Below are 21,825 nucleotides of genomic sequence, written 5' to 3' on the forward strand. Positions count from 1 at the left end.
ACAAAGTAGCAGTTATAATCAAATCCCACTTTCTTCATGTAACTTAAATCCCCTTCATGCAAAGTAATAAAGGAAACCACATTATCCAACACAGTTGGGTTAATTTAACATTTCCTACTTATTCTGCCAATTCCCGCAGGTTTAAGGCAAATGCATTTTCCTTTGTTAGGCCAAGCCCCCTTTGCAGACCTAACTGGGCTGACTAATGTAATGTGTACACCTTTTTTCTTTCTCCACTTATTCCCAGGAATTAGGAAGACTAACTTCTTCTCCAATTAACTATTCATCAGTAGGGCCAGAACGCAAACTAACTATATTGCTCCCAAAGATGTAGACCTCACTGGGTACCTAAGGAAACTATTCAAATGGATAGCCCACTGATAGAATGATTACAAATTGCTTATTGCCTCTGGATATTCTGGAAGCCATTCAGAATAATTGGCTCATTAACACATTAGTATCCTTCAGTGAAACAACAGCTAAACAGGGAATGTAAACATGTGTGGATTCACCTAATTTTAGATCAGAAATTTTAAACATGACTCATTTCTAACTCTTTCTTTAGTCAAGCAGCTACAAAAATCCCAAATCTGACAGTGAACTATCTTCACTTCTTTCACCACACCCAGTAGGCAGCTAAATGAATGGTGAGGGTCAATTATGAAGTCATAGAATGTTGCAGCCCAGGAACAGGTTTCTCAATCTTTCAAATTTGTACCAGTTTTTTTCTCTACAGGAGCTGTTCTCCCGCTTGATCCTCTTTGCTATTTGTGAGAGCTTTCTGTGTGAAAATTGGCTGCTACATTTTCTACATAACAGCAATGACTATCCTTCAAAAGAATGTTATTGACTAAGGGGAGGTGATGGCCAAGTGGTATTATCGCTAGACTATTAATCCAGAAACTCAGCTAATGTTCTGGGGACCTGGGTTTGAATCGCACCAAAGCAAATGGTGGAATTTGAATTCAATTTTTTTTCAAATCTGGAATTAAGAATCTACTGATGACTGTGAAACCATTGTCGATTGTGGGAAAGACCCATTCTTCAGGGAAGGAACATAAGAACATAACATAAGAAATAGGAGCAGGAGTAGGCCATCTAGCCCCTCGAGCCTGCCCCGCCATTCAATAAGATCATGGCTGATCTGATAGTGGTTTAGTTCCACTTACCTGCCCACTCCCCATAACCCTTAATTCCCTTATTGATCAAAAATCTATCTACTTGTGACTTAAACATATTTAACGAGGTAGCCTCCACTGCTTCAATGGGCAGAGAATTCCAGAGATTCACTACCCTCTGAGAGAAGAAGTTCCTCCTCAACTCTGTTCTAAACTGACTCCCCCTTATTTTGAGGCTGTGTCCTCAAGTTCTTGTTTTCTTTCTAAGTGGAAAGGATCTCTCTGCCTCTACCCTGTCTAGCCCCTTCATTATCTTATATGTCTCTATTTGCCATCCTTACCCAGCCTGGCCTACTTGTGACTCTAGAGCCACAGAAATGTGGTTGATTCTCAACTGCCCTCCAAGGGCAACTAGGGATGGGCAATAAATGCTGGCCAGCCAGCGACGCCCACGTCCAACAAATGAGGTGATGAACGACAAAGTCATAAATGCAAGTCTTCCTTTAGACTCTTTTCATGGATCAATTTTTCAAGTGACTTGTAACATCTGCATCGAGCTCTGAAAAGCCATCTGGTAGAAGCAATAGATTAATTAGAAATTCAGAACAAATCTCAAGACAAATCACTGTTTCTGTGAGCACGGGTACACTTAATTGACCTTCTGCTCTACATCAGTCAATCTGGCCCCCGATGTTAAAGTGGCCTGCGTTTATTTAGTACTTTTAATGTATTGCTTCACAGGAGCAATTATCAGACAAAATTTGACACCAGGTCACATTTTGGGCAGGTGGCCATAAACCAGGTCAAAGAGATAACATTTTAGAAGCAATTTAAAGGAGAGAGAAATAGAGAGATGGAGAGGTTCGGGGAAGGAATTCCAGAGCTTAAGGCCTAGACAGCTGATGGCACAACCACCAATGGTGGAGTGATGAAAATTAGGGATGCAAAAGAGGTCAGAATTATTCATTATTTCTGTAAGGTAATTATTAATTACTGTTTCCTACATTGCAACAATGATTACATTTCAAAAGTGTACCATAGCTGTAAAGCTATGAGTGGGAGATGGTAAATAAAGGACTAACTGCGGGGCTGTGAGGAATGCAGCGGGCTCAGCGTCAACAGAAAATAATAATTTAAAGAAAACACCCTTAATTCCTCCCCTTGTTCTGATGAGCGGGTATAAAAAGCGCTATCTAAATGCAAGCTTTTTCATGGAGCAGAAGTAGAGAAAGAACAAAAGGCCAGAGAAATGCTTTTGCATCAAAGAGGCCCCTAAAATGCCAAGAATGTTAATCAAGGGGGCTGAAAACCTAAATTAATGCAAGCTTCCTGAAAGATGTGGGGCGGGATTCTCCGGCCTCCCAGCCGCGTGTTTCCCGCCCGCGGGAGATGGCGCGTTGTTTGCTAGCAGCAGGATTCTCTGGTCCCACCGCTGTCAATGGGAATTCCCATTGACGTCACTCCACGCCTGTGGGAAACCCGCGGGTGGGGGTCCGCTGCTGGCGGGACAGGAGAATCCCACCGGCGTGAACGGCCAGAGAATTCCGGCCAGTGTTTCCTTGTTGAACTGGTCAGAGGCAATTCTAGAGCCTATCTTTAGTAATGCCTATGCTCTGACTATCATCATATCATTTTGAAGTATTTTGATATGTTGTACAATAACATTGCGATCTCGGTGGAGTTACACCTACATCTACGTGGAGTCTGCACCCACGATGAAATGAGATACAATGAGAAAAAGGCACCAAAACAATGAATTAATTTTGAGGCATTGAAAATGATAGCATATTCAGGACAATACTCCCTTCCCTAAGGCGCATCATTGAACAATGGACAAAGATTATTTAGATAATGTGTCTGCGTAACAGTTCACTAAGTGTTGCATATTGTCATAAGTCTTACAAGTAAAATATTGTTATCTGATGAGTAATACAATGTATTGATCTTCTATCAAACTCTTGTTAGGGTATTCATAATATAATTATGATAATATTATAGACTTGAAAAGGAAAAATTTGTAAGGCTATGGGAAAGAGCAGGGAAGTGGGACTAATTGGATAGTTCTTTCACAGAGCCTGCACAGGCACAATAAGCCAAAAGGCTACTTCTGCTTTTTATAATTCTATGATTTTATGGTGCATAACTAATTATCTTTTGTGAATCTGTCATTCAGTTCCCACACTCAAATCATTTACAAAGCACATTTAGTCAACCCAGAGTTAACTATCTTTCACTTGTAGCTATTATCTCCTTCATTCTGATGATGTCAGTTTTCTTGGCACCATTACTTGGTGCAGTTTACTTTCCAGAACAGAATGCGGCCCAAAGGAATATGCACGCTATTGAATCAAATCGACTACAATTCAGTGCACTCTGTAGGCGATCAAAAGCTTTCACATTGCAGCTACTTAACATGTTTCTACACTACTGTCAACCTACCTCTGAAGGTGTAGAGACTGACTGCGATGTGACTGAAACCTGTGTGCATTGAATGAGATCAGGGAAATTCTGTTTTTCCGATCTAGAAAATGGCTCCAGAGGTGATCAGTCCTGGAGAGGAATAAAAATGGCTTTTGAATGCTAATCCTTGGATGGTCCCCATTAAAAATAGTTTAGAATGTACTGCTGCTATCGTTGTGCCTGTTTCCAGTTGATCTTAAGAATGTCCCATGATCAGAGAGGGTTGCATGTAGCAGTGTTCTTTAACTCTGAAGCAAGGTTTCAATCCAGCCCAGGTTGATGGCTTTTGTTCATTACAGGTTGTAAATCTGCTGCATGAAGTGATTTTGCAATTGAGCCACAGAGTTACCAGAATCTGATGGCAATTTCCACAAAATTGTTAGTCTGCTTTTCAGAGAACAGACAAAAATAGCTGTTGTGGGAAGTGGGAAAATACTGAGCGACATAATAAGCTCTTGCAAAATTGAGGCTGAAACTCTGGCAGAGTGGAGGAGGTTTTACTGTGCCCAAAACACTAAGATTGACCTGATCTTGGACTGCTTTATTACTGAATGCAGATAAAGGAAGTTATATTTGCCCATTGGTATTATCAGTCGCCTTAATGAATATTTAAAATTTGCTCCAAATATAACTGGACTCATTTTCTTTCTCCTCATTCTCTCTCAGACACCAGTCCCCACCCTGGACAGAAGCAGCGCACGGAAGTTCCAGGTTGATCTGCAACCAGACTTTGTACCCTGACTATTGACATGACCTAGGGAATTCCTGAGTGCATTGTCATCCTTGGTCCCACCGTGGCAGAATTCAATGTAGAAATCTGAAATTAAAAGTCTCATGATGAACATGAAACAATTGTCGATTGTCATAAAAAACCCATCTGGTTCACTAATGTCCTTTAGGGAAGGAATTACAGATTGTGGCTGTAGGCCTGATGGTGGTTTCAGGGCCCTGCAAATGCTGTTCCACAACAGCAGCCAGAAGGACCCAAACAAAGTTGCCTGTTTAAAAAGTAAAAGCCCATTTGATTTGGACCTGTCTATCCTGGTGCCAGGACTCCCCTGTCTCAAGAGGATCCCAGCACAATTCTACAATACCAGGGTTATGGGGTGACCCAAGTTACTGACCAGCATTACAAATTAAGATGGGACAGTAGAAGCTCCTCCTTCCCACTTCACTAAATAGTTCATCTGGTGCCATGCTTTGCACCTCCAAACTGACAAGAGGTGGAATCCTGGGATGATATGAAGCAGGCGCGGATGGTGCATAACAGATCTCAGCCCCAATTTAACTAAGCAGGGAATTTTGATTTAATTTATTATTGTCACATGTATTGGCATGCAGTGAAAAGTATTGTTACTTGTGCACTTTACAGTCAAAGCATACCGTCCATAGAGTACATAGAGGAGAAGGAACCAAGAGGGTGCAGAATGTAGTGTTACAGTCATAGCTAGAGTGTAGAGAAAGCTCAACTTAATCTAAGGTAGGTCACCTCAACATTTTTGTACATTCACTTCATCCCAGCCTTCCATGTGCCTTTGTTGATCCTCGTGCTCATGCTGAGTGTTAACTCAGTGGCTGCAGCATGCCTGACACAAGGCCATTGACTTTTAGTGGAGAAGACTGCAGATGGTTTTGGAGGTTGAAAGCAACCTTGGGCCTGAAAGGCCTGGCTGCAGAAGCTGCTTGGATTGTAGTTCATAGTGTTGTGCAACAAAGAGATTTTGATTCCATAATTTTCCAGGAAGTAAATTCAATGCAACCCAGCCATTAATAATTAGCTTAAACTATTTTTTTAAATATTTCATTTGCATTCACTTACTGCTGTGCTAGAACTGTGATCAAAGATACACACTGACAGTAGTGCTGCAAACAGTATCTGTACCACTTAAAATGCAATTTGTTTCTTGGCATAACTATAGTTTGAAAGTGTTTGGAATCAGGAAATGTGCTTAAGTTTTCATTACATTGTTGTATTTTCCCTTTTTTTCTGTTGTGGGGGGGAGGGGAGAGCACGGGGTGGTGGATGCTCTCCAGATCGTTTAACCTTAGCCGCCTAGTCTAAATATCAGCAGTGAGGCTGCCACGCCAACAGTGACAGTATGGCAGTAAATGAAGACGAGAGAAATAGAATCATAGAATCCCTACAGCGCAGAAGGAGGCCATTTGGCCCATCGAGTCTGCACTGACCACAATCCCATCCAGGCCCTACCCCCATATCCCCACTTATTTACCCTGCTAACCCCCAGACATTAAGGGTCAATTTAGCATGGCCAATCAACCTAACCCGCACATCTTTGGAAGGAAACCAGAGCACCCGGAGGAAACCCACACAGACACGGGGAGAATGTGCAAACTCCGCACAGACAGTGACCCAAGGCTGGAATTGAACCTGGGTCCCTGGAGCCGTGAGGCCGCAGTGCTAGCCACTGTGTCATCATGCTGCCCCAGCTCAAAACCTTGAAATGTTGCTAATTGTTAATGGGTTGGCTGCATTGACTTTATTGTCTGGAAAATTATGGAATCAAAAACCCTTGTTATACAACGTTATGAATTATAATCCAAACAACTTTTATCATTATTAAGTTGAGATGAGTTAGGATTAGAGTTAGGGATAACCCCCAAAACTGGCGCCTGGATTGCAATGCACAACAGAATTAATGTTTAAAAGGCAAGAAAATGCATTCCTGAGATAACTATGGTAATATATAAGCACCACAAGACATAATGGCTGATACCTAACTGGGGTCAGCCAGTAGAGGTCACTCAGTTCTGCTTGCTAAGCTATTTAAGTGAGTCCTTTCTTGACTCTGTGGATGAGGTGCTAAAACACACTCCACAGCAGAACTTAGAACCTGGGGTTGGCAGAACCCGCATTGCTATCAGAATGAGGTTCTGACGTTAAGAATAACGCTGCGGACTTAGACGATAGCAGTTTTCTAAGCATGATTTTAAATCTGTTTAGATTGAATCCTGCCTAGAAGCAAATCTGTCTTTCATCTCACAACTTTGGACTACATTAATGGATGACGTACTTGAACAATAACTTGCATTTATGCTGCACCTTAAGTGCAGTAAAATGTACTAATGTGCTACCTGGCAGCGCTATCATTGAATGGTACAGCAGAGAAGGAGGAATTTTGGTCTATCGTGCTTTCATAAAGCTATCCAATTTGTCTCACTACCACACTCTTGCCTGATCACTGCGATGTTTTCCTCTCTTTAAGGAATTATCCAATTCCCCTTTTGAAAGTTACTATTGAATCTTCTTCCAACACTCTTCAGACAGTGCATTCCAGATCAAACCTGTGGGCTTTTATTTGCTAACAAGTATATTGCATGGTATTTTATCAGATGCCTTTATACATATCAACTCCATGGCTCTCATCATGCCTCTCTGTTACTACATCAAATAACTCAATCAAGGTAGTCAAGCATGATTTACCTTTAATAAATCTGTGCTTATTTTCATTTAATAGCCCACACATTTCCAAGTGCTAATATTTTTTTGTCTACTGGGCTTGGGCTTGGGCTGAGTGGTCTATAATTGCTCTGATCATCCCTCTTCCCTTTTCTAAATAGGGATGTAATATTGACAATCTCCCAGTCCTTTGGCTCCATCCCATATTGGATAATTGTGGCTAGAGTCTCTGTAATTTCCACCCTTACTTCCCTTTGCAATCTAGGATTCCTTGTGACAGTGAGTTGATTACCTCATGGTCCATACGATTCAGGAAATTATCAGCTTGGCGTATGTCCTCCAGTGACACCAGATGCTCCTCAGGCTCAGAAATCCTGAGTTCGAACAGCCAGAGACAGTTCCTGTATGTGCGGTTATCCAAGATAATTCTGGAGTTCATGTGGTGCATGAAGTGCAGGCAATGAGTCTCAGCTTTTCCACCTTTCTGTTTGAGTCTACACATACATCTGGCTCAGAATTAATTTATATATCTTAATACCCCCTTTAATCCTATTTATTATTTCTTTGTTTAATATTCATCACGCAAAATTTGACACCAAACCACGTAAGAGATATTAGGGTCAAGGGTGACCAACTCTGGGGGAAGAAAATATGGGACACTTGGCCATGGGTTTGCTAGCGAAACTGTGGTGGCAGGTGGTGAGGAGGTGGAGGGTTGGCAGAACAGTGGATACTGGTGGGGTTGGGCAACCCTAAACTCAAGCCACCGATATATTGCAGACAACGCATGCTCAGAAAAATAGTCTGCAGAGAGGGGCCTAACATGTGTCAGGAATCCTGACAAGACAGTAGGCAGTTGGTCACCCTGATTAGGACAGGCTTGAGGTAGTTTTTAAGGAGCTTCTTAAAGTAGGAGAGATTGAGTGTTTAGAAGTCTAACGATCAAATTCCTGAGTTTAGGGCCTAGGCAGTTGAAGGCATAGCCATCAATGTTCACAATCTTGACCCTTTCCACCATCTGTAAGCTCCACTTTTAGATACGTTTAGAGGCTTTTCTGGACTCTGAGCAAGAAAGATTTTGACGACAGTCTAAACCACTAAAATAAATTACTGATCAAAGAATAAATATTTAAAAGACCAAAATATCCATGCACAAATCCATTCTCTTTTCTAATGATAGCTGTTCTTATTTCATAAATGTTAAATGAGTGCAATGTTTAAATGAATTTAAAATACATTGCAAACGTCTTTTTTTAATTTAAGTGTTGCATTGCCTCACTAAAGTCCATTTGATGAGCTCTTTACAAGGGTTTGTTATCTCGTTGTGAGAATACAACATGGGAGAGTGTGAGGTTATGCACTTTGTTAGGAAGAATAGAGGTGAAGACTATTTTCTAAATGAGGAAAGGCTTCGGAAATCTGAAGCACAAAGGGACTTGAGAGTCCTGGTTCAGAACTCTCTTAAGGTTAACATGCAGGTTCAGTTGGCAGTTAGGAAGGCAAATTCAATGTTAGCTTTCATTTCTAGAGGGCTAAAATACAAGAGCAGCGGTGTACTTCTGAGGCTGTATAAGGCTCTGGTCAGACCCCATTTGGAATATTGTGAGCAGTTTTGGGCCCCATATCTAAGGAAAGATATGCTGGCCTTGGAGAGGACCCAGAGGAGATTCACAAGAATGATCACAGGAATGAAGGGTTTGTCATATGAGGAGCGGTTGAAGAGTCTTGATATACTTGATGGAGCTTAGAAGCATGAGGGGGGATCTAATTGAAACTTACAGAATACTGAGAGGCCTAGATAGAGTGGATGTGGAGAAGATGTTTCCACTAGTGAGAGAGACTAGAACGAGAGACTAGAACTTGAGGGCACAATCTCAGAGGGAAGGGACGCTACTTTAAAACTGAAATGAAGAGGAATTTCTTCAGCCAGAGGGTGGTGAATCTGTGGAACTCGTTGCACAGAAGGCTGTGGAGGCCAGATCATTGAGTATCTTTAAGACAGAGATAAATAGGTTCTTGATCAATAAGGGGATCAAGGGTTATGGGGAGAAGGCAGAAGAATGGGAATAAGAGTCATATCAGCCATAATGGTACAGCAGACTCGTTGGGCCCAATGGCCTAATTCTGCACCAATATCTTATGGTCTTATGGTCTAATTGCCCAGTAGCCAATTCAGTGATGTTTCAGAATGTTCATTTTCTCAGGTATTGGGGCTTTTGGCAATCAATGTGATGTGTTTTAGCTTAGGTGTGAAATCTACCTCACCAGGTCTTAATGATCAAGTATGTACTGCTTATAACCTGTCCATGTTTAGCGACACATAACCTCTTGGGCAACAAACTAATGGCAAACTCTGTCCGAGTAAATAATGGGAACATCACTTCCAAAGAATTAATGTTCCCTATCTTGCTGATAGTTGATGAATGTTTTTTGAGAAAAGGTTTACATTTATATAGGAGCTTTCACAACCTCAAGACATCTCAAATTGCGTACAGCTAATGAAATACTTTTGAATTGTAATATAAGAAATGTGGCAGCCAATCTGTGCATAGCAAACTCCCACAAAAGCAATGTGGTAATGACTAGATAATTTATTTTTAGTGATGTTGATTCAGGGATAAATATCGGTTACTAACTGATATTAGGAATGATTAAAAGTCTATTTTTAATAATCAGTTGCACTGCACTGTAATTATTTTTACATCATTCTCGGGATTTGGTTAAGCCAGCATCTATTACCCATCCTCTAGTACCCTTACTGGGTGATTGCTCAGCTGTCAGAGGTCAGCTAAGAGAAAGCCATTATACAGTGGAGCTGGAGTGCTTTATAAATGAGTCCAGGAAAGGACAGCAGGCTTCCTTCCTTAAATAGCATTAAAGAACCAGTTGAGCTTTTCTAACATTTCAGCAGCTTCATGATCATTCTTAATGAATTCAGCTGTCTAGCTCAAGATTTTTTTCAACTGAATTCAAATTTTCAAATTGCCATGGTGGGATCCAAACACTCAAGGCAGAATTTTCCAAGAATGATTCTAAGTGTCCAGCTGGCATGAAAATGGGAGAATTCTTGATCCATTTTTTGAGTCAGTTTTCACGCCAAAATCTTACGGACTTAGACATTGAAAATATGGGTTAGACCATTTCTAGCTGCTGCAGGCAGTGGGCTAGGCTTAATTCACCAGCCAGCCTGCAGAGGGAGCGATTGCGCATGCGCAGACCTCTGTGTCTGCACACGCGTAATAGTAACTGTAGATGGAGCTATTGCACATGTGCATGCCTCTGATTCTGCATGTGCACAATTCCAACAGCAAGCGTCTGATAGACAGAGAGTTGTCAGGCCCCTGCTGCTACAGGCAGCCTCAAAACAGCCACCTCTCCACCACCACACCGCAATCGTACGGGTCCACAGCTAATCACAAGCCTCACACTGCCCAGAAATATCACCCCTGTGCCGCTTTTGCTACCAAATAAACCTGTTGGACTTTAACCTGGTGTTGTTAAACTTCTTACTGTGTTTCCCCCAACCCCCAGACAGATTGTGTCCCCCTCCCCATTCCAATCACGATACAGAATGGCAAAGGCCACCTCTCCCGATCCAATCGCGATGCAGAGTGTGCAGCAGCTTCCCCCTCCCTCTCCGATTGCGCTGTCCCTCAGGCTCCACCCTGCATCACCTCCTTGGCCTCCCTGGGGCGGCCTCAGTGGCCTCTGGTTCCACCAGCGAGGCCAACACGATTGTTCCCCGTTCGTGGGGAGCAGGTGTTTTCCTCACCAGAGAGAGTCTCTCCCGGCGAGACCATAAAGGCAAGTGAGCCTGGATGATTCAGCACCGGGCTCACTAAACACATGCAAATGAAGATTTAAATGTAGCACCATAATCTATTCAGCCTCTTGCCGGAAATCCAGCTCTCATACGATCGCGAGGGCCGAGAAACCGAGCCAAATTCCACTCTCATTCTCTAGATTATGAGTCCCAAATGCTGGATTAATAGCCCAGTGACATAACCACAACATCATTTCATGTGTTTATTGCCATGAAGTAAATGACATAAATATATCTTCAGTTTTCCACACCAACCGGTTGACTGTTTTTTACAGGAATGTAATTGGAATCAGGTTGGTGTTGCCTTGTTAACTTCTTGTCAAATTTAGCCTTCAGCGTAACAGTACAAGGACTCAATGAATGAAATTTCTTCAATTAGATAATGGCGATCTTCTGGAAGCGCTCCAATTGTGGATTATTAACATAAAATAAATACACATTGAAAGCATTTTGTGGGTAGTAGAATATGCTTGATTTTGTATATATATTACATTTTGGACAGAAATGTGACCATTTTAAGTGGTTCCTGTTGCAGAAATTGCATTCCAAAATTTATTTTGTTCGAAAACAGATGAAGGCCATGTCCCTCAAATCCCTAATGAACAGAATCCTGAGAAATGACATTAATGGCTGAAAATAGACATTTACACTGTTGCTCTCCATCTTTCACCCAAATCAGAAATATTGGCTGCGTTTTACAGCCATCAGCTTGAGGCAGGACTCGGTGGTGGCTGGGACTACAACAAGTCCCTGAAGGAAGCGGAAGCATGCTGAGATGGATCCAGACTTCAAAATAAGTCTGGAGATTCAGTGGGCAAGTTTGGCAGGCCTTTGGCAGGCTGGGGGGGTGGGGGGGGGGGTGCGAGGGGGGGGAGATTGGTGATAGGTTGGTTGTATGAGGGGGTGGGAGGTCTGGGTGTACAGGGTGGTTGTGTGGGGGGCAGTGGGAGGTTGGGGTGTATAGGGTGGTTGTGTGGGGGGGGGTCGGAGGTTGGGGTGTATAGGGTGGTTGTGTGGGGGGGGGTCGGAGGTTGGGGTATATAGGTTGGTTGTGTGGGGGGCAGTGGGAGGTCGGGGTATATAGGGTGGTTGTGTGGGGGTCAGTGGGAGGTCGGGGTGTACAGGGTGGTTGTGTGGGGGTCAGTGGGAGGTCGGGGTGTACAGGGTGGTTGTGTGAGGGGGGTGGGAGGTCGGGGTGTATAAGGTGGTTGTGTGGGGGTCAGTGGGAGGTCGGGGTGTACAGGGTGGTTGTGTGGGGGTCAGTGGGAGGTCGGGGTGTATAAGGTGGTTGTGTGGGGGTCAGTGGGAGGTCGGGGTGTACAGGGTGGTTGTGTGGGGGTCAGTGGGAGGTCGGGGTGTACAGGGTGGTTGTGTGAGGGGGGTGGGAGGTCGGGGTGTATAAGGTGGTTGTGTGGGGGGCAGTGGGAGGTCGGGGTGTATAAGGTGGTTGTTTGGGGGGGCAGTGGGAGGTCGGGGTGTATAGGGTGGTTGTGTGGGAGTCAGTGGGAGGTCGGGGTGTATAGGGTGGTTGTGTGGGGGGCAGTGGGAGGTCGGGGTGTACAGGGTGGTTGTGTGGGGGGCAATGGGAGGTCGGGGTGTACAGGGTGGTTGTGTGGGGGGCAGTGGGAGGTTTGGGTCTATACGGTGGCTGTATACGGGGGGTGGAATGTCGGGGTGTATAGGGTGGTTGTGTGGGGGGGGTGGGAGGCTGGGGAGTATAGGCTGGTTGTGGGGGGGACAGTGGGAGGTCGGGGTGTATCTGCTGTTTGTGTGGGGGGGGGTAGTGGGAGGTCAGGGTGTATAGGGTGGTTGTGTGGGGGGAGGTGGGAGGTCAGGGTGTACAGGGTGGTTGTGTGGGGGGGTGGGAGGTCGGGGTGTACAGGGTGGTTGTTTGGGGGGGCAGTGGGAGGTCGGGGTGTATAGGGTGGTTGTGTGGGAGTCAGTGGGAGGTCGGGGTGTATAGGGTGGTTGTGTGGGGGGCAGTGGGAGGTCGGGGTGTACAGGGTGGTTGTGTGGGGGGCAATGGGAGGTCGGGGTGTACAGGGTGGTTGTGTGGGGGGCAGTGGGAGGTTTGGGTCTATACGGTGGCTGTATACGGGGGGTGGAATGTCGGGGTGTATAGGGTGGTTGTGTGGGGGGGGTGGGAGGCTGGGGAGTATAGGCTGGTTGTGGGGGGGACAGTGGGAGGTCGGGGTGTATCTGCTGTTTGTGTGGGGGGGGGTAGTGGGAGGTCAGGGTGTATAGGGTGGTTGTGTGGGGGGAGGTGGGAGGTCAGGGTGTACAGGGTGGTTGTGTGGGGGGGTGGGAGGTCGGGGTGTACAGGGTGGTTGTGTGGGGGGGTGGGAGGTCGGGGTGTACAGGGTGGTTGTGTGGGGGGGTGGGAGGTTGGGGTGTACAGGGTGGTTGTGTGGGGGGGGTGGGAGGTTGGGGAGTATAGGTTGGTTGTGGGGGGGGTGGGGTGGGAGGTCGGGGTGTACAGGGTGGTTGTGTGGGGGGGGTGGGAGGTTGGGGAGTATAGGTTGGTTGTGGGGGGGGTGGGGTGGGAGGTCAGGGTGTACAGGGTGGTTGTGTGGGACAGGTGAAGTACCACCCAAAAACTGGCAATTACCTGTCATGCAGTAAAAACTCTCCTAAGAGAAGAAGTGCTTTGAACAGCAGCCTTGTACCTGGAGATGGCAGGAGCTCTCTAGTTTCACTAATCAAAGCCTTCCCAGCCTGTTAGGCTCATTGAAGATACTCTTCCCACAGTGCACTCGCCTTGGTGGTCATGGCGAAGACACAGCCTGGAAGCCATGTACTGTGGGGAAGGAAGAATTCAAAGATGAATTCAAGCTTAAAAAGGTTCTGAATTGTTTTTTTAATCACGTCAGTTGCTCTTATTTTAGACTCACGGCTCAGAAACTGCCCCAGGGAAATAAATGGATGACATCGGAATTCTGTCACAAAACATTTTCCATGAATTTCCCACCCCGTACACATTGGAATTTGCCTTCACTGGGCTGGGAAAATTCTGCCGTCAGTCTCTTACTTCCCAACCAATTGCTGACATGCAATTGCAATTATTACAATTCAGGTCAGAAACTTCAGAGTGTTTTATGAAGTCCGCCTGGATGATAAGTTTTGCATTTTGAATTTGGCTAGGGCGAGCATGAGATATTTCACCCTGGGTTTGATTCAACTAACCCACCAGGGAGCTTTTATCAAACAACGTTTATTTAAGAATACAGTTAACATGTATAAGAAGAAAATTAGCAATAACTTTATAAAAAGAAAAAAAAAACAACCATGATATTGTACAAACTTTAACAGCTAAATACTGTTCCAACCAAACAGATCCCATAAATAAAACCTTTGTCACAGGTTTAGCACTGAAAGTATGAATACCCACGTGATGCCAGAACTTAGTCCTTTGGTTGGAGAATTGAAACTCTGACTTCCCAGCCTTGTAACTTCTAGCAGCCCTCTTGATACACACACAGACCAGCTTGAAGTCAGGACAGCTTCCCCAAACACCCACAAGAGATAGAGAGACTCTAGTTACTAGCTAGCAAACCGCCAGCAGCAGAATTTTCCCTCCAGGAAGGCAAGACCTGCTTGCAGCTAACCAACAGAATTTCCACTACAGGGGAGAGAGAGAGAAAACCTGCCTGCCACTTGACAATCAGAACAGCTTCTGACTGTAAACCCAAAACTGAAAATGAATCCTTGGATTCTTCTGGGGAGGAACCACCTGACTTTGACTTGTCAATCAATCTTCCCTCTCACAATGCAGGGTCATAAAATATCCCAGAAAGATCCCTAAGGACCAGAATAAAAATAAACAAAACCCCATTCAAACCATTTAAGCAGCAATAGAAGAACTTCTAGCAGCTGGCTCAGCAACAATGAAACCAAAAGGCTTGTTTACAACTGCAGAGAACATGATTTAAAAAAAAACATTTCTTAAAGGCACACAATGCAGGTGGCTGAGAGAATTTAGGGCTGCTCATTTGTACAAATTTGAGTTTGAAGATTTTCCTGACCACTTGTGTAAATGCTCGCCCTGGTCTACGTGCTGTATAATGTAATTCAATCTAAAGTCTGAAACTAATTTGTAATTAGTTTGCAAAATTGCTGCCAGTTGCATTTTGTGCACAAGAGTAACCCTCGGGCTTTTAATTTCAATTGTTCTTATTTGTTCTGCTGAATGATTAAAGAACATTAGTATTTTCAAATAGTTGGCATTTTGAAAACTCACCAATGAGAGTGGTTTTCTTTCAGAAGAAAGGACTTTGAAATTGTGACTTGATGGGGCAAATGGCCGATGTTGTGCTGTCCTGCTCTGATATGATACAGTTTGTGCATTGAGAGAGCAGTGCTTGGTACAGCAAAGCTGGAAAATAGTGAATATTTCCAATCCATTTCATTTTTAGTGTGTTTCTCTGGAACCATCTGGTTACTATTTGCAGCCCCCACACAGTCAGATGGAAAAATGATTTCAAATATCCAGCTACCATACATTATCATGTGCCATCGACACCCTGTGCATCTTCTGTTATCTCCTACCCTAAGTGTTGAAAATATTGGGCGACTTGAATAAGTAAATAATCCATTTCCACACATTAGAATAAAGACTCTGATAGTCACTATTCATTGCCATTTAAAGGAGGATTTTCTTCAATGATAAATCTCTATTAAAGATTCAAAAGGCTTTAGTTTGGGATGAAGGAAACCTGCATCATTGGCATCAGAGTCATAATACACATAAGTGCACGATGATGCATCATTTTATGTTAAATTTGCAAACATGAGAAAAATGTCACGCAAACACTTTGCTGATGTCTCTTTCAGTTACATTCCTCAGTATGAAATCTTTCACGATAGTCAAGTCATACTATTTGCTTAAAAGAAAATGGTTCAGTCAATAATAATGAGGTCACTGTCATTGTAATCCTTCCTGCCATTGATTGCCAACTCAGTCAAGCATTCACTTACCATGTTTCTTTTTTCTTCCAGCCTCTTTGAAGATGAGATTATGTCATATGTTCCAGCACATGTTTCATTTCACCCAGGGTACAACTACTCCCCACGCTGCTCCCCTGGCTCTTCGCCTCAGAACTCCCCAGGTGAGGTCCTTGATCTTTGAGTTTAGCGTTCGAACTGGGTAGAACTTTATCCTATCATTGATGTAACCTGAGAGAATGACCCAGTCTAAGCTCTAAAAGCAATCACAGAAAGTATCTTGCGATCAAACTGGATTGTAAATAAAATCTGTAAATAAAAAATGTCACCAACCTTGCACTCTCACTGGAAGAGTGCTGCCTTAGTGGCTTTGTTCAATGGATGTAAAGCTCTGCCTAAAATTACAGTTATCCTTTCTTAATATTCAATCTCACAGCAGATCATGGTAAGAGAGAATGAGGGATTCATGCCAGCACAGTGTTTGGTTAAAACCATACCAGAAACCACAGGTAAACCCAAACAGACTGAATTTTGGCTTAAAAGCAAATTTTTCTGATGCTGGAATCTGAAACCAAAAGAGAAAATGCTGGAAAATCTCAGCAGGTCTGGCAGCCTCTGTAAGGAGAGAAAAGAGATGATGCTTCGAGTCCAGATGACCCTTTGTCAAAGCCTTTATTTTGGCTTTATTGCCCTCCGTAAGTAGACATTGCCCTGACATAACAGAGCACATGGCAGATGGAGATGAATGGCATTGGATCTTCTCCCTTTTCAGCTTGTACTATCTTGGAACTTCATTATAACTTTCCAGTTATGATTTAACTTGGTACAAATAGCATAGTTTCACCATCCCCATTGATTCCAAACAAATTCCGAACAATTTCCATGCACAATGGGCATTCAGGACTACTGAGTGGTTTGCTGAACGGGGCCTATTGAAATGAGAAGGGGTCAACGGACTGCAAATTACAAGCAATTGGAAGCAATTATGGATGTTTTTATTTTCTTCTGTTCAAAGTTTTGAAGCCACTTGCTTGCAGGTAAAACGTTGTTCCCCGGTCAAGTCCCTGCCACATTTCGTATTGGTACTGGAAAATGTCGAGAATGGATTCCCCTATCGGAATCTGAGAAAGGTGATGTTTTTTGGAGAAAGGAAGAAGAAAGCCAAGCACATGAGAACTGTTCACATCCACCATTACTGTTCATACCTGCTACAGCAGCAAAGACACCTTTGCTTGGATGCGTTCAAGAATCTCTGTGTAGATAGGCTCCAATTCGGGTAGCAGAGGTGTGCTGTCTATTGTAAACTGTACCGTATCCAGAGTGCAGCACAGATAGAGCACTAGCCATCCACAGCTACAGCCCCATAGGGGAAGAAGGCCTGTGCTGAAAGAATTGACTTCAATCAATGTTCTAATTTCTTTTCTGCTCACTAAATGAATTTTGCAGGAATATGTTCATCATGAAAATATAGTTTTCATTTCTGTTTTGAAAGGCATGCAGCGGGCAAGTGCAAGGGCTCCTGCACCATACAGGAGAGATTTTGAAGCCAAGCTGAGAAACTTCTACAGAAAGCTTGAGGCCAAAGGTTATGGACAAGGACCAGGAAAAATCAAGTAAGGAACTCACTTTTATAATTCCCTCATGAAGCTGCCAATTAAATCCATTTTACTAACTCACACCGGCAGCATGGGGCTTCGTGAATCACACACACACAGAAATTTGCACGAGGAGGTTAATGGGGCCCACAGGATTTACTGTACTTAATAATTAATAGATGGAAAATTTTGCAGAGCAGCTGGGCCCTCCACCCAAAATACTGATATATGCTCCTAGTGCACAAGCTTAGTGACAAGAGCACGAATTTGTTAGATCTAACCTATGGACTGAACACATGAACACCCGCAATTTAATCCATTGGTTGTACATCCTGAGAGGATGATAAGATGTGAAAAGAAGGCAGATGCTTTCTTCCTCAAAAAGGGACTCATCCAGATAGAAAAAAGAATCACGCGGCATCACAGCTGATGGCAGAGTGACGCATTTCACTGTGGTTTAGACCAATATTTTCAAAGAAAATAAGTTGCTTGTTTTCAAAGAGAAACAGCTTCTTGTGGAGGTAAAGCCCATTTAAGAGGCTTGTTAGTAAGTGAATAACTGAAATCAAAAATGTACATGCATTCTCCAAGAAAAATAATTTGGGACTTCCTATATATAGCTTACATGTGCTTTCAATTACGGAAAAAAAGATCCCTGCTGTAAAAATCCTGCTGGCAGCTCTGGAGCCCACACAGCTGCCTCTATTGTGTCACTCTAACTCTGCTCTCTCCTTGGCAGATTAATTATACGCAGGGACCACTTACTGGAAGGTACCTTCAATCAGGTTATGGCCTATTCACGCAAAGACCTGCAACGGAACAAGTTGTATGTCACATTCGTTGGCGAAGAAGGGTATGAAGTTTCTCCATGAGTTTGATGTTGATTGGATATTGTTCAGTCCCCCCCACCCCCATCCCTTGCAATATATCAACAATACTGACTGATTCTCTCATTAACAATTACTTAGGGAAAGCTGTGGTCAGCTATCAAAATAACCTTCATAGAAAAGCGAACTTTTTAATCATTAAAGCCCTTTCGCAAAGTGTTCCTCAGACTGATTAATTCATTAGAGTCCTGCTAAATGTTGCAAATTCCCACTAAGTTATCACCCTATGGCCTTATTATAACTAATAGGCATTGTGCACGGCACATTTTGTGCAGGGTCAGTGTACAGTATGATTGATCAAATAACAAGAAGTTCTTCAGCAGCTTTAAATAGCTTATGTATTTTATAAAGCCATTCATTATAAGAAAAATCCCAGGCAAATCCACAGGCATGCAGTTTCAATCCTGCATTCTCCTAATATCAGCAGATTTTTAGTCGTTCCCTCCTCATGTCTTAAAGATTGGCCACATTCGTGTTCCATAAAGTTTGGTTCCAAGTGACTTTTTTAATCTATCCTGACTTTTTGTATCAAACAGAGAGCTTTAATCTTGCTCGAGACACTGGGCCTGGAATTTTACCAGAATTATTTGGTTCTTGTAACGCCACTGAGAAAGCGACAGCATGCACAATGTCCCCCACACTTCCCCATCCCAACCCAGCCGAGAAATGTTGGTGACCTAGTTGTACTGGGGCAATGGGAAGGCCTCATAAGGGGTGAAATTGAAGGGAGTTGAGTCAATATTGGGGACTCCCTATGTTGAGAATTCTGGTTGAGTTGGCATCCCAACATATTTCTGGAGGTCTGTATGCTGAAGTTTACCAGATCCTATATGAGCAACAGTGGTCTCCAGTGGTGGGATCCAATGAATTAACCTGGACTTCCAAAGAAAGAGCTTATTTAAGAAGAGCCGAACCCTTTGCTTAATCAGAGGTCTGACAGGTTCCGAAAGACACCTGGGTAAACTACCCTAAAGGGGGGAGGCACTAGAGATGCCAGCCACTTAGAACAAACACATGCTTGTAGTGGCATTTGTCCCACCATGCCTAAGTTCGGCAAACTATGACTAACTCTGGCAGGCTCAGCACAGGAGGACACTGGCATGCACAGCCCTAGTTCAACAGCCAGGATGATATGCCATAGGATTTCAGGACAGTGCACTTTATATCTTCTTTACATTACCATACCAGCACCAGTTACAGACTTTAGTGCCAGTTCTTCAATGCAGATGGCAAGAGATGATCTATGCCTTTCATCTGCAGCTAGTGTAGCCCGTCATTTCTGCAGACTGCAGGTGAGCTGAATGTCCAGTCATCTGGTATTGTTTCCTATTTGTTGACCTGCACTGACCTTTCTGAGCTGCCCATGATTATTCGCTGACAAGAAAAGCAAGACACATTTGCAATTTCCAGAAACTGTATCTGTGCATTACTTAACGTTGCTGCTGGTACATTGTAAATGTGGCAGATATATAGCACTGGGAGTTCCAACATGTAATGCTCCTATGTGAACAGTTTAGTAAAACAAAGTTCCATGAGAAGAGCTATGAGTTATACTCAAAGCTGGATTCAGCATGAACCTTGGGAATAGCTAAAGGGGTTAAAAGCAGTGAATTATGGTCGAGGAGTCATGGTAGTGTGGGGGTGGCACTGAATGGGATACCTTAGGGCTCAGTGCTGGGATCATGAATGTTTCTAATTTACGCAAATGACCTGCATTCAGAAATCCAATGCAAAGTATTCAAGTTTGCAGTTAATGACAAAGTAAATGGCAGTGGGATTGGAAGAGGCAGCTCCAAAATTATAACTTTTGCTGGACTAAATTCAGACAAGTGTAGCATAGCTCTACAAAGCAGGAAAAAGTAGGCAAAGCACATACCCTCATGAAATAACTAAGGACAAAATTGAAAAGGATCACGAGTCTTAGTTGGCGCGATGCTTATCATGTCCAACCAATGAAGAGCAGCAATCAACAAAGTCAAAAGGATACTGAACTTCATAGCTAAGAGAATAGGATGCAAGTCAGAAGAGGTATTGATCATATTCTGTCATACTGTGATCAGATCCTATGTTGAATGCTGCATTGAATGCTGGTTATTGAACACAAGGGAGTTATTCAGGTGCTGCAGAAAGTGCAGAGGAGAATGGGAGGCTGAACTTAGTGTCTGGGGTTCCTACAATAAGGAAAGACTTATATTAAGTAAGACTTTATATTAATGATTTGGATGAGAATATAGGTGGCATGGTTAGTAAGTTTGCAGATGGCACCAAAATTGGTGGCACAGTGGACAGTGAAGAAAGTTATCTGCAATTGCAATGGGATCTTGATAAATTGGCAGATGGAGTTTAATTTAGACAAATGTGAGGTGATGCATTTTGGTAGATTGAACCAGGGCAGGATTTACTCAGTTAATGGTAGGGCGTTACAGAACAAAGACATCTAGGGGCACATGTTCATAGCTCCTTGAAAGTGGAGTCACAGGTGGACAGAGTGGTGAAGAAGGCATTTGGCATGCTTGGTTTCATCGGTCAGAACATTGAATACAGGAGTTGGGATGTCTTGTTGGAATACTGTGTGCAATTCTGGTCACCCTATTATAGAAAGGATATTAAACTAGAAAGAGTGCAGAAAAGATTTACTAGGATGCTACCGGGACTTGATGGATTGAGTTATAAGGAGAGGCTGAATAGACTGGGACTTTTTTGTCTGGAGCGTAGGAGGCTGAGGGGTGACCTTATAGAGGTCTATAAAATAATGAGGGGCATAGACAAGGTAGATAGTCAATATCTTTTCCCAAAGGTAGGGGTGTCTAAAACTAGAAGACATAGGTTTAAGGTGAGAGGGGAGAGATACAAAAGTGCCCAGAGGGGCAATTTTTTCACACAGAGGGTGGTGAGTGTCTGGAACAAGCTGCCAGAGGTAGTAGTAGAGGCGGGTACAATTTTATCTTTTCAAAAGCATTTAGATAGTTACATGGGTACAATGGGTATAGAGGGATATGGGCCAAATGCGGGCAATTGGGATTAGCTTAGGGGTTTTAAAAAAAAAAGGGTGGCATGGACAAGTTGGGCCGAAGGACTCTATGACTCTATGATTCTATGACTGAAGCGTAAGCATTTGAGAGGTGATCTCAGCAATATATGATTGTTCAGAGAATTAAAAAAATAAACTCAGAATATTTAAAATAGATTGCAAGAGGACACAGTTTCAAACTAGTAATGGTAAATTTAGGACTGCTATCAAGAACTTCTGTACACTAAGAGTGACCAGCAGATAGAATAACAGGCAAAAAAACTGGAATAATGTTTTTTACAAAATGCAATGTATTTTATAGAAGTTTGATGGGCTATTTTATACTTAAATTGCATTTAAGTGATGTGGTTGAATTAGATATTTCAAAATGAAAAAAATGTTATGTGGTTTAACAAAGTGAAATTTTGTGCCTACCTCAGAACTACGTTACCATAAAACGTGTGATTAACTGCATTCAACTGCATATTGTAATCATCATTGAGATGACAGTTATATTTGAAATATTTATACAAGATACATGCACACACTATTATGTCATTGCCAACTACTGTT

General features: G+C 43.2%; 1 protein-coding gene across 1 annotated transcript in view; it reads left to right on the forward strand.

Annotated features, from left to right (window-relative positions):
• Positions 1 to 21,825, forward strand: part of LOC144480803 (E3 ubiquitin-protein ligase HECW1-like) — a 391,619-nt gene that overhangs the window by 284,327 nt on the left and 85,467 nt on the right. Inside the window, exons 18-20 of the mRNA XM_078200410.1 lie at positions 15,815 to 15,924; positions 17,253 to 17,373; positions 18,095 to 18,208. Of these exons, the coding sequence (XP_078056536.1) occupies positions 15,815 to 15,924; positions 17,253 to 17,373; positions 18,095 to 18,208 (345 nt within the window). The remainder of the gene's footprint in view (positions 1 to 15,814; positions 15,925 to 17,252; positions 17,374 to 18,094; positions 18,209 to 21,825) is intronic.

Source organism: Mustelus asterias, chromosome 2, assembly GCF_964213995.1.
Source record: "Mustelus asterias chromosome 2, sMusAst1.hap1.1, whole genome shotgun sequence".
Classification (NCBI taxonomy): Eukaryota; Metazoa; Chordata; class Chondrichthyes; order Carcharhiniformes; family Triakidae; genus Mustelus; species Mustelus asterias.